This window comes from Xylona heveae (assembly GCF_001619985.1).
Source record: "Xylona heveae TC161 unplaced genomic scaffold L228scaffold_6, whole genome shotgun sequence".
Taxonomy (NCBI): domain Eukaryota; kingdom Fungi; phylum Ascomycota; class Xylonomycetes; order Xylonales; family Xylonaceae; genus Xylona; species Xylona heveae.
Genome location: NW_017264198.1, coordinates 1,111,101 through 1,123,284, shown reverse-complemented (window position 1 = coordinate 1,123,284; position 12,184 = coordinate 1,111,101). Strand labels below are relative to the sequence as shown.

General features: G+C 46.7%; 2 protein-coding genes across 2 annotated transcripts; one reads left to right on the top strand and one right to left on the bottom strand.

The window, feature by feature from the left end:
- Positions 1-1,831: 1,831 nt before the first annotated feature.
- Positions 1,832-3,890, bottom strand: L228DRAFT_248004 (hypothetical protein). The gene is made up of 7 exons (XM_018332768.1): positions 3,281-3,890; positions 3,191-3,210; positions 3,084-3,120; positions 2,957-3,024; positions 2,534-2,907; positions 2,412-2,473; positions 1,832-2,347 (listed from the first exon to the last, which is right to left on the bottom strand). The coding sequence occupies exons 1-7, from the start codon at positions 3,414-3,416 to the stop codon at positions 2,001-2,003; spliced, it is 1,044 nt and encodes a 347-aa protein (XP_018187889.1). The 5' UTR covers positions 3,417-3,890; the 3' UTR covers positions 1,832-2,000.
- A 5,384-nt stretch (positions 3,891-9,274) lies between these two features.
- L228DRAFT_211080 (histidinol-phosphatase) lies at positions 9,275-10,640 on the top strand (the record flags this gene model as incomplete). Its single annotated transcript, XM_018329881.1, has 3 exons — positions 9,275-9,430; positions 9,776-10,312; positions 10,413-10,640. The coding sequence occupies 3 exons, from the start codon at positions 9,275-9,277 to the stop codon at positions 10,638-10,640; spliced, it is 921 nt and encodes a 306-aa protein (XP_018187888.1).
- Between the last annotated feature and the right edge of the window lie 1,544 nt (positions 10,641-12,184).

The following is a 12,184-nucleotide window of genomic DNA, read 5'->3' as shown; positions in this document are numbered from 1 at the left end:
TCTGCATTATAGTCTTGGCAAGATCGTTTGCTGTTCGACATTACAGCATCATGCTGAAGCTCAATTCGGCGACGCCTGTGATTGTCGTCAAACTTTGTAACTGACCAGAATGAATGTCCTGTCCGAGGCAGACGTTTAGATGCGGATTAGCAGCTTTCTTCATTCGCAATTAGGCATTTCTTGACGCTCGACGATCGTTGGATGAATCAAACATGGAAAACGAATCAAGTGGCCTTGAGATTGTGGCTCAAGCCGAGGCTCTACCGGGTAAAAGGTTTTCGGAATGGCCTCCCAGAGGAATTTCAAACAGTCACAAAGAAATACTCTCCGCGGCGAAACCATAAGAATTCAAGTTCTAGAACGTCACCTTGTCTTAGAGCCCACGCCTGGCCAGCCCACACGAGACTCCGTACATTGGTTACACACTTCTTAGACTCGTATGGGAAGATTGTGAGGCGTAAGGTGCTCTTGGTTCCCGAGAAATAATGTGCCGTGAAACAGGAAAGTCAAGAGTAAGACATCCTATGGCAGAACTCCGATAATTGTACCATGAATCTCTTTCTTATGTTCTTCAATATCCCGAAACATGTTCGTCAAGGCTTGGGCCAGACAAGACGGTATTGAGATGTCGAACCGCCATCGTAACCGATGCCACTATGCGAATTGCGGTCATGGATAACCTCGGGGGCGTAGGGTGTCGCAAGAGTAGAAGGAGGAGTAGAAGGGGTCCTATATAAAATCCCGGAACCAGATTCCAATGCAGGTGAAAACTGAGACTGGTGAGCAGTGCGTGCAATATCGTGAACTCACAAATTACCTAGAGCTAAACTACGTTGAACTTGTATTACCGTCTCTGAGAAATCGTAGCAAATAAGTTGGTCACTTGGATAACCGTAATTGATGCCGCGGCATTCCATGTATAATTGCTCTGAAGGCGATGGCCAAAGGTGCTAGGGAGAATTAGTCATTTTTAGAATGTGATGGCCTGCGTTTGTGGTTATAGAGTCGGAGGCTTTCTATGAGTTTCCACATCTGCGACAAGTCTTTCCCTCTGAGTTTCATCGAACAATAGGAGTAGGGCTAAGGCGGGATTCATTCGGTGTGACATGTTTGTCTAGAGGAATGGGAAAAGATGGCCTCAGAAGATTGAAGATTACAGGGTGGTTACTCAGCAATGACAAGAAAGATGATTGCTCGCCATCGAATCGGGTATGATCGTATATAGAAAACAGGGACAATGTGCCAACTCAAACTATAATCTTGAAGCCGATTTGTCGTGAGGTATTAGGTCCGCATGATGCCTTGTACATAGGCGTCGAGTACTTGAATCGTGATTAGGCAAATCGAAAAAAAAAGCAACGGTTTTGGGACGATTGCAAGCGTACGATAGTGGGAGGCCCGCCGGGTGCGCTTGTATTCTTGCAAGGGGACAATGTAGGTAGGTAAGCCAATTAAGAAACTTCCTATTAGGTCTAGTACTCTATTGGCAACCATCTTCAAAATAAATTCTTATTGACATTCAAAAGCCGCTGTGAAACGAAGAAGCGGAGACAAATAAAGAAAAACAATAGTGAAGTGAAAGAGAAAGGAGAAAGGGTGGCCATTATAAAATGTGGCTAAGGCCCCAGGGTATAGCCGTGGTCCAAACGATGACGATGGAAGAGAAAAGAGAAAAGAAAATGGTATCGAACCGTAATGCAGGAAAAAGAAAGAGTAATATGCAAAAAGAGTCTATAGTTAGGCTCACGACAGATTAATCGTGTGCCGAATCATGAATCGCTGAGAGGTTCGCTATGTGCAGAACAAGTGAATCAGAAAGGAGGGGGGGGGGGAGAAGGACATCTACAAAACGTGCTGCTCTAAAGCGATTGTAAATGTGAAGGGTCCAATTATTGTGGATGACGGTAGCCAGTTATGTCGCCCGCGACGTTGACATAAAAGAATGTAGGGTAGTTGGCAGTGACTTTGGAGGGGGTACGACCCCGGATGTTGTAATCAGTCTATTTGGCCTCATGTTGCGAGGTGATAATGGACCATTTCGTAGTGACGGTGATGTCACCATGGCCAGGCTCGGACCCGTTGGCCATGATGTTCTCCTCACTCTCGCCGTCTTCCAAGATGCGCTCACGCTTATCGTGACGAGAACGTCCGAGGTCCGTAAGTGGCATGTTGTTCGTTTTCAGATCATAGTGATCACGAGAGCTTGCGCCGTGCGTTCTGTACATGCCGAGCAATCTTCGCATACCAGAGGACTGCATGACGAGCGTCTTGAGAGCAGGAATGCAAGAGGCAATGACGGCAGTGTTGACTTCGATGACGGACCAGTTCAATTGGTCAACAAGCAGCCCTGGAAGAGGAATGAGTCAGCTCATATGGACACGAATGGTGGCGGAGAGTCTTCGGTAGCTTACAGGTTGCATCGGTGATGGAATCTTTGAGATAAGTAGCACGGATAATACTGACGATACAAACGCTGTGACCGTTCCGATTAGCGTAAAGAGAATTGGGAAGCGGGAGGATTGGGCAGACTTACAAGAAACCCAAGGTAAACATAACAAGAACACCAATGTACTGGGCCTTTGGCATATTGGCGCCTCGCATCATTGGAATCGGCAAGGAGAAGACGATCAGGTCGGTTGCCAGCTTAATGCCGAATGAAACGTAGTAGAAGGTAAGTAGGTTGAGACAGGAACCTTTCATCAAAGGCATGAAGGCATGAGCGACAGGGTGGCATTGAAACACGACAACCATTGTCTCCTCGAGCCAATTGCATGTCAGGAAGGCGAGAAGGCAGTAATTTATGATCCGGAACGTCCGATGAGGGAAGATACGAAGATAGAGACAAACGTAGGACATTTTGATGGACATGAAAGCGGCAATATAAAGCATTTCCACGGCAAATTGATACTGAGAACATCCATTAGCAACGATTATATGCATGAAGTAAATTCCATACCTTAAGAAACTGCTCCATGTGCTTCATGCTAAGTGTATCCCAGTGACGACCTAATTCCGAATCACAAGCTGCGAGATTGTTAATTTGCGATACAGAATACTTGAGAAAGGCGGCGAAAAAAACGTACAAACAAGATCGATAATCATCACGGTCATAATGAGCACCTGGCATTTGATATCAGCTTCAAGAACATAATGTCACATTGTATTCCAATGCGGTTGCCGAAATCCATACATAGCTCAACGCACAAAGAACTGCGAGGAGACGAGATGTCAGTATTTCCAAGAGCACCAAGAGCGGCATCCGGGAAAAGCAACCACTCACAATCATCCCATCCTGCATGCTTGACCACAATGACACGCGAATATAGACGAAGGCCGACGGCAATCGTGGAGATGGCGATCAAAGCGGCATGACAAGCAATGATCTTGTAGGAATCAGATTCGGCTGCGCGATCCATTTGGACTGATTTGAGGCCTTCAGTGGCCAAGACACATTAACCGGGGGAGCAACGAGCGAAAAAGGACAAAGTCGAAGAGCACGAGAAGGGACGTGACGGCGATATAATAACGGTAAACAGATCAAGGAGATAACTGCATGAGAAGTCGGATTGAGGTGGCTGTCAAAACCCCCAGGGATGTCTCGATCATGCCTGATTAGCGAATGGCACGATGCTTTTGGACCCTCAGTCCTTGGATCTGTATCTGATATACCATCCCAGGATCTTCAAAAACGAGCGACCACAGGCGGGTCACGATGAAGACTAGAGCGATGGAACCGGCAGAATCACACGGTTGGAAAGGGAGTGGGGCCGATAGGGGGGAGGGGGGTCGCAGTTCGAGCCGGTTTGGCCTGAGAGAAAAAAAAGCCCTCGATGGGCCCCATACGAGGAGGAGTAAGTTAATTCGGCGAGCGATCGCTGGTGCGAAGTGAGAGAGACGGAGATGGTGTGTGCGGGGGCACAGCGGCCCACGTACCGGACCAAGACCTAATCAAGCTCTCGCCGCCGTTCGGTACCACTAGGGTTCACTCTACGTAGTGCTGCCCATGAAATGTCATCAGACAAGTTGCAGTCAGAAATGACTAGGACCGGGTTTGAGCGAGCTTCGGGTTCGGCAGCTTTGCCGCAAACTGCTGCATGGGTCAATTCATCCTCCCCCGAGCCCCCAACGCCCACCACGAGAAAAACGTCCCTCTTTCTTCACCCACGAGGGCCAGGTTCACCGCACCCAGTCCAACGTACCGGGACCGCTGAACCTGGGGTCTCAGAAGCCTGCAAGCAACGCTGATTCAAGGGGCCTATTAAGAATAGATGGACCGCGTTTCTCGAAGCATTTTGTCTTCAGTTTTGTGTTTCGCGAATGATACCTTGAGCTCCCCGCGTGGGACCCAAGGTACCCCAATCTGACGCTTTTGTGAGTACTGTTGCGAGTACCTCCAACCACTACCTCTGGTACGCCTACGAGCACCTCATCCTCTCCTAAAATCGCCGAGAACCCGCGGCACTCTGTAATAAAGAGGCGTCCTGGACGGGTTGATTGTTTAGGTCGGCCAAACGCCTGCAGCGACGGCGTCGTAAGTGCCGTGGACGGTGCGCTGAGGTCTGCTTTTCCGACTGGGAAATTCCAGCGCGGGATGACTGTCACGTTAGTTAGGTCCATACTGCATCAAACGCAAATCTTCTTCCTCGTTTAGCTGAGATGCGTACGCTCCTCGCCAAACAGACAGCCCGCGGTGCTGGCGAACTAAGAACAACATCCTTCCCACCCAAGGAAATGATCATGCCCACAGCTCTTTGGGCCTTTCTCTCTTTGACACCATCATTTGCATGGGAGACTCTGCCGCCGGCTTTTAATTCTCCGAGTTCTTTTCCGTCCTGATTAGTGCCAACAGTCCGAGGATGGTGTTCTCATTGGCTTTCTGGACTCGTAGCCCGCGTCAATTAATTTAGTGACCATCACCTGGGCACCCATGCCCACCCACACAATAAGTCATCGAGGGTTTCCGAATAGGGACAATCGCTGCGAACGCAGCTCAAAGTGACAAATACATCAATGCTGCGCTAATCGTCCACCGGAAGGCCTTGGCAAAACTTTGTTTGTGATGCCCAGAATTCTTTTTTCGTTGACATTTACTCCAAGTAAGAACCTTTGCAAGACACCCATCTCAAACGTCATACTTTTCGGGTTTTGCCCAGATCTGGTCGCCAATCGAGTTCACGCCCTGTTAGGCGTGCGCAATTGTGTATCGCACGTGGCGATGATAAATATCATTATGATCAACAATATGCTTTCCTCTCGAGGACTCAGGCTACCTTGCAGATTGCGTAAAGACGGGACTGAAAAGGCCGATCAGGGGGCAACAGTGATGTTTTTTGGGTAGAAGGTACCCGCGGTCATGGACTAATTGCCCACTCTCAAATGTAGCTAGTGAGCCGAACAGGGTATGCCATTGCACTAAAGAGACCATACGCAGTAGTCACCTGGTTCAGGTGGTCTAAATTTCCCAAACCCCTGCAATTCTCGGTTTCTGAAGCACTCGAGGGGAAAAGGAAATGGACCGCCTGCCGTCTATAGAAAAAGATCGGAATACACTTCTGTACTCAATCGACACTTTAGACTCGTGGATAAGAACGATCGATCTTGTACAATCCCTAACTGCCCCACAAGCTCAAATTTTTTGTCCTGTACAGAGTTTAGTTGATGATGAACCATCGAAGACGAAGAAGTAGCAGACGAAGCCTCAAGGGACACCACCTTTGAGATTCCACATTGAACACGGACCGCTGTGGTCTCGGGCCGAACCAATTTGGCGCGAGGGGCAATTATTACTGTCCACACTGTCCAACCCTCAGCCAAGCCGCCCTTTGATGGTCACCTCAGCGTAATTCGAAGCCAAAGCGCTTTTCATCGGAGAAAAAAAGCGAAATTTGGCCACTTCGACCTGAAGCCGTCGGTTCGGGAGAAAGGCCGTCCACGGCCCGCTTGGTCCGGACTCAGGTCTCCTACCAAGGACGAAATCTATTGGTGGTTTGTGGAGCAGTCTTCAGTCCGACGCGGATGCAACAATAACCGAGAAAGTTCTGGCTGTGGTAACCTGAATTGCCATTTTCTTAGACAAAGTGAATCCGGTAGCCTTGAAAACTGCAGCCTCTCCAGCGAGGATGGAATCGTATTAACATAAACTTTATATCCGTGGATGGTATACCCTTGATCCTTTTTGCCCCTTGGAACCTGTCATTCAAATGGATATGTCCCGACAGCTGTCCAGGGCCCTGGGAGACACCCTTTCACCTTCCCACCCAGAAAGATGGTTGTGGCGGGATGAACCGTTGTGCTCGCAGCTGTCAACCAGCTAATAGAATGTAACTGTATCCATGAGAACGGACATTTTCCTGTTGTAGAAGGCGTTCGTTCTAGCCTGGTCTGTTTTGGTGGGGCATTCCCAGTCAGCATCCAAAAATCATCTGATGATGCTCCAGCAATTGACAGGGTTTAGAACTCGCTCCCTTGAATAGTCTTTGCTCGCCCGCTCGCTCTTCCGCCACCTAATTTGGGCCTCCCATTATAACAAAAAACAAAAACTCCTCATTGGACCCAAGCATAACCACGGTAGCCATTGGATGTCATGGTAAAAGGTGGGACCCTTAGCTTGGCCAGGTGGAGGAGCCCAGGAATTATCCGTGGGTCAGGAAGCTATGCGCGGAAGAGCTGAGCTTCGTAGTGGAGACTGGTAAAATGAGAGTGTGTCTATTTGAGATAGCCCTGGGAGAAGCTGGTGGAATCATTGTTCTAATCGAGTCTAAGAGTCGCTCTTCTGATAGCCATTCATTGGGTGAAGTAACTAAGGTAAGTTTGAAAGGCAATTTTCCTCAAGTCTTTTTAGCAAACTTCAATCCGTTCCCTCTCAAGAGGATTAGACTTTTGGAAAACTTGCTCCGTGAGGGCTCCACTTTGACAAGTATTCGGATGAGTTAGCAGCAGTTGGGATGGTTGCTTGCTAAGTTATACCCTGGTAGGATAGAGTTTGAAAATCGAAGCAGGTACTTCTAATATCAGACTGGAGGGTTCGAACGAGGTTACGAGGTATATTCCGCGGCAGTCGCACAGTAGCCCTTTGTCTAAAGCAAATGCCAGCTGTCAAGGTTCCGTGAATTTGCACACATCCATCATTCGGCCGAAAAGCATATATTGCAAATTTTTTTTCTCAGGTTCGTTCCTTGATGCTGTCAGGTGACATTAATCTAACGCCATTTTCATGATGGATGAGGGGCAGGTACTAATGGAAGTGCCCTACGAGCTTTGAGGCGGCTCCCTCTGGCTATAGGCTTCACTGATGGGTCCGAATAACCTCAGCTTCCAATGCACTGATGGCTCAGGTAGCATTTTCATTGAATTAGCATCGTTCTGGTTCAGGGTTCCAGCTTATCAGTCCTCAAACAGGTCGAGGCTTGAAAATTCTCACGCCTGGCGAACGACTGACCACTTACCCAGAATATAAACACAGGGTGACCGTTGACATCCAAACGTGCTATTCAAAGGTCCAACGAATCCTCGATAGCAAACACAGTTTTCAATGCAGAATTACATCAACTTTTCATCAACGCTATGCTGGAAATTCTCTCACAACTGACTGACGGTTATTCTCTCCTTGCACGCTTGCCCGCGAATGCTTGTGGCACATTGTACTTGGCCACAGTACCTCAAAATCAGCTGCAGAAGCCTTAACACCGATACGCTGGTGATCTGATCTGATTAGGTTGACGATATTGAAAGGCTTTGCGTACACTTTGACCGCCTAGTTATTAGCACAACTACGTTGGTGCGGAAATTACATGCAGTGACTGAGCAAGTTGCGGGTGCGTCGATACATCGGGGAATATCCAGGAGAGTTTATATATTCAAACAACTAAATGAACTATACTCTTGTCCGGGCTCTTCTCCTTGCGCATGGTTCTCACAAAACATGCACATTTTTGCCCTTCTGCTGAGACAGAATTGCACCAGGAACTCCATACGGGACGTGCAACAGCTAAACTTTAAAGCAGTAGTGGTGATGGATTATGAATTTGTGGTGATTCCGTCGATCATCTGGCCTTACAGCCAGGCCTTGATACTGCAATTTCCTCATACCTACATAAACCAGCTGCTACGATGTAATCTTTGAATAAGGGTCTTTGGCTCTTTGGTTTTACAAGCCCCAAAATTTGGCAATATTACGAAGGAATATGCGAATTGCTTTTCAATTGAATCGAGCAAAGATAGCCACATTACTCCAAGAAAATTTCCAAAATTCGAGTATATATGATCAGTGGTTACATAACAAAACTCAGAAAGTCAATATCGTCCTGGATGACGGGTGTGATTGCCAGGAAGTCTAAGTCTTTGATCTTGACCAAGTGAGCCAACTTGCTGCTCTGAACAGGAAAATGCAAGCATAGAGGCTTCAATTAACATTGTCCTTGGATTTGGATTGGATTATCTTCCTTTTTTTTTTTTTTCGAAGGAAAAAAAAAAGAGTGTGATTGTACACTTAAGTCAAATCGAAAGGCCACCCAGAAATGTATCTAAATTTCTCAGAAGCACGCCTCTGGGCTTCTTTAGAATTCCACAAATATGAAGCTTCTCACATCCGCACACGATTTCCCTTTCATCGTAATTACTTATTTCTGAATAATGTCATTGAAGTAGTTCTGCTGCACACGTCTCACCGGATCGCCATTTTTTGAGGAATTTTAGGAGCATTCGTGGTGAGTAGTATAGTAAGAACAACCCTGATCATTATCTGAACTATACTTGCAGATCAACCCCCCGAAAAGGATATAATAATTGTTTTACTATCACAGGTATCATGCGATCATGCCACATGTGCAGCTGCACTAAAATTCGACACACCGATTGTCGAGAGACTTCTGCTCCGAAGTGGCAAAATTTCCCCTTTCATTTGGGCGATCCTGAAACTGTGCGAATCTGCAACAACGACAGAAACCATCCTAGCAGAAGCTCGAGCTCAGGTACGGAATTGACTTGGGTAAATTAAATTGGTCGCAATGGCTAGGCAGGTGTGGCAGGGTTGTGGTTAAGATCTTATCAGATGTGATGGCCATCGATAACCCAGTGGCGCAGTAGGCCAGCTACGGCATTACAGTACTCCGTAGTCGAGCTACCCGAACCCTAATTAGCTGTTCCGATTGTGCGGTTGATATCAACTTCAAACGTTAACAGCGGGATAAGGTACAAGGATCTTTCATCGATTGATCCGGGTAGTCGAACAAGAGCTGAAGGTCGAATTAAATTGTATTATTGTACCTCTTCCAGAATGCCCTTCTCTCACCATAGCCATTCGGGGCAATTTTGCTCACACGCAAAATGTACATTGGAAGAGATGATCCAGACTGCGATTGCGCGGAAAATGCGTGTCTTCGCTCTGACAGAGCATATGCCCAGAGACCATGCAGATTTGTACCCTGAGGAGGTCAGTTGATATTGTTCTCATGATGCTTGCAGAATGCAAACTTTACTTGCTTTTCCTTTCTTTTATCTCAGTCGTTGCAATTGTAATCTTTTTTTTTCAGCTAGTCAAGCTATCCTTACTTTTTTTTTCGGATTCCTTACTATTTGATTTGCGATTTTGCTCAAGAAATCAGTTAATTTGTTCGTTTATGTATCTTTCGATTTCGTTCACCACTGTCCTCATCGTTGCCATCCCATCTAGAACAGAACATTTTCACATCTCCCCCGGGAAAACCACCTTCCCATGCCCAGCCTGTTTCCGATCAAAAGCCGTGATGCATACTGACCGGAATCATGAAACGAAAAGACCGAAGCTGGAGAGACAGAACAATACCTAGTCAATAAATTTGATGCATACTACGCAGAAGCTCTACGACTGCGGCAGGTTTACGGATCCCAGATTGAACTGCTCATTGGCTTCGAGACAGACTGGATCAGGCCCTCATCGCGGACCATGATTGAGAAATTACTTGAAAAGTTTCAGTTCGACATGTTCATGGGCTCAGTACATCACGTGCACACTATTCCCATTGATCTTGACGATCAAACATACCAGGCCGCACGTGATAAATCAGGTGGCACTGATGAGAAGTTGTTTGAAGATTATTTTGACGATCAATTCGAAATGCTTAAAGCGACTCGGCCCCCGCTTGTAGGACACTTCGACCTGATCCGCCTTAAGAGCGATGATCCAGACCGCACGTTTCAGCAGTTCAAAGGAGTATGGCGCAAGGTTCTTCGAAACTTGGACTTTATAGCCGAATACGGAGGAATCCTTGAGATCAACTCTGCTAGTTTACGAAAAGGAATGCAAGAACCTTATCCGAAGCAGGAAATCTGTCAGGTAAGTTTAGTTGTGGGATGGATGAGGGCATGCGTGCATAGATATATCTACCCATCCGAATTGAGTTAAAATACAATGTGCTGACTTGTTACTCATTAAGGCATTCCTTGAGCGTGAGGGCCGCTTTGCGCTATCAGACGACAGTCACTCGGTGGAGCAAATTGGCTTAAATTATCACCTCGTGTTACCGTTTCTCGAAGGGGCCGGCATCAAGACGATTCATTATCTGTCCCGTCGCAGCGCAAACTCGGTGTCGAAGCATGAGGCTTCTGCGTCGGTCTCCGAGCTTTCGACTGAGGATCTTAAAACATTACCTTTTTGGAATTAGACTTGATCCCAAAGTAATTTTGGTACTGGGATATATTGAGTCAGTTTGCTTATTACAAGTGGATAGGATTGGCAGGCAATCATTATTATTCGGTTCTGTTCTGGATTCACTTTCGGAGCGTCTTAGACAACGTACAGAACGAAGCTACAGTTCTTGGAAATGTATCTTCTCGTTAATAGAGGCTTTGGCGTCAGGATAGATTATTTGCATTTAGAAGTCATATGGCGGATTGGTTGCCGGAGAAAAGTGGGTGTGCACGGATGCTAGTATTGTTCCATTATTGAGGGCGCATAGAGGCCGGGGCAAGTATTGCGGGAAAAGGAAAAGAATAAACGCCATTGACGGCTTGCATAAAGGGGAATGAGAAAAGGAGATATCGCAACAAATTGGGATCAAAAGTGCAGCATTATTGCCGAGGAGCACAGCTCAACGTAAGGTCACGCTCACACTCGACCGTCTCTATCTTTTGCGTCTCGGCGAGGCACTGTCGCACAATTTCTCTGTGCTTCGCCTCGATTTTCATTTGTTTTACTATTATCTGCACACTGTCGAGTTAGAAAGGCGCCCATTTGAATAAATCGCTCAAGTGATATGTTGGGAAAATGATCACTGAGAATGGCCGTTAAAACATCAAGGAGATGACCACTAATCATCATCCAGAGCGCCATTCTCTCTCTGCGTACTACGGTCGAATAATGCATGTCAACTCAATTCTCATAATGTCCAGATGGAATAATGGTATTTCTCCGGAATAATACGCACTTGACCTTTTGCGCTAAATTGCGGTAAAACATGTTTTATTCATTGTTTAGCATGTGCCATTCGGGGAATATAACATATGCAGGAACACCTCATTTGTCCCAAAGCTCTGAGCTCAGGAGCGTCAATCCTGGCAATACATATCGTCATAGCACATCTCAATGCCAAGTCACCAGCTGCCAGATGATGTAGGTGAAGGCTGATCGGACCCTGGATAGCCTTCGCCTTCACCTCCGATTCGTGAAGACTGCAGAACCCATGCAAGGGAACCAACAACGCACGCAAAAGCCACAGCAACCCTTTCCAGTGCCCTGCATCCGCCATGAGCCCCGTGGCTGTCTTGGCGCTTCCCCGCTACTTCTCGTCACTAGACACCGTACGCGGTCAGGATGTTTTTTTTATGGTGGCATCTAAATCGATCGCGACAGCGATAAGGGAGGTCAACCAGGCTTTGGGGATTGCCCTAGAGTGGTAATAGATGAACCTAGTTCTAATTCATGTACCCAATTAATTATTCGAATAAGTATGTTAATAAATATATCCATCGTCTTTGAGACTCATACTCATTTGCTTCATAAGCTCATGAGGGATCAGAATGGTAACTAGTTCTCGTCATCCTTGTCCTCATCTGACAAGTCGCATTACGATGTCGCGTTCAGCAACGAGATCAAAGAAAGAAAGGATGATGAAGAACCGCCATACTAAAAGATTCATCTTAATGGAAAGCACCTTTTCCCATTGCAAGCAGCTGCCGACGACATAAGTTTGACTGAGAATTCTGAGTG

Coding starts and splice junctions, on each gene's coding strand:
- L228DRAFT_248004 (XM_018332768.1), bottom strand. CDS start 3,416: ATGGATCGCGCAGCCGAATCTGATTCCTACAAGATCATTGCTTGTCAT. Junction 2,908..2,956: donor ACATGGAGCAGTTTCTTAAG/GTATGGAATTTA, acceptor GGATGTTCTCAG/TATCAATTTGCCGTGGAAAT. Junction 2,348..2,411: donor TTCCATCACCGATGCAACCT/GTAAGCTACCGA, acceptor TTCCTCTTCCAG/GGCTGCTTGTTGACCAATTG.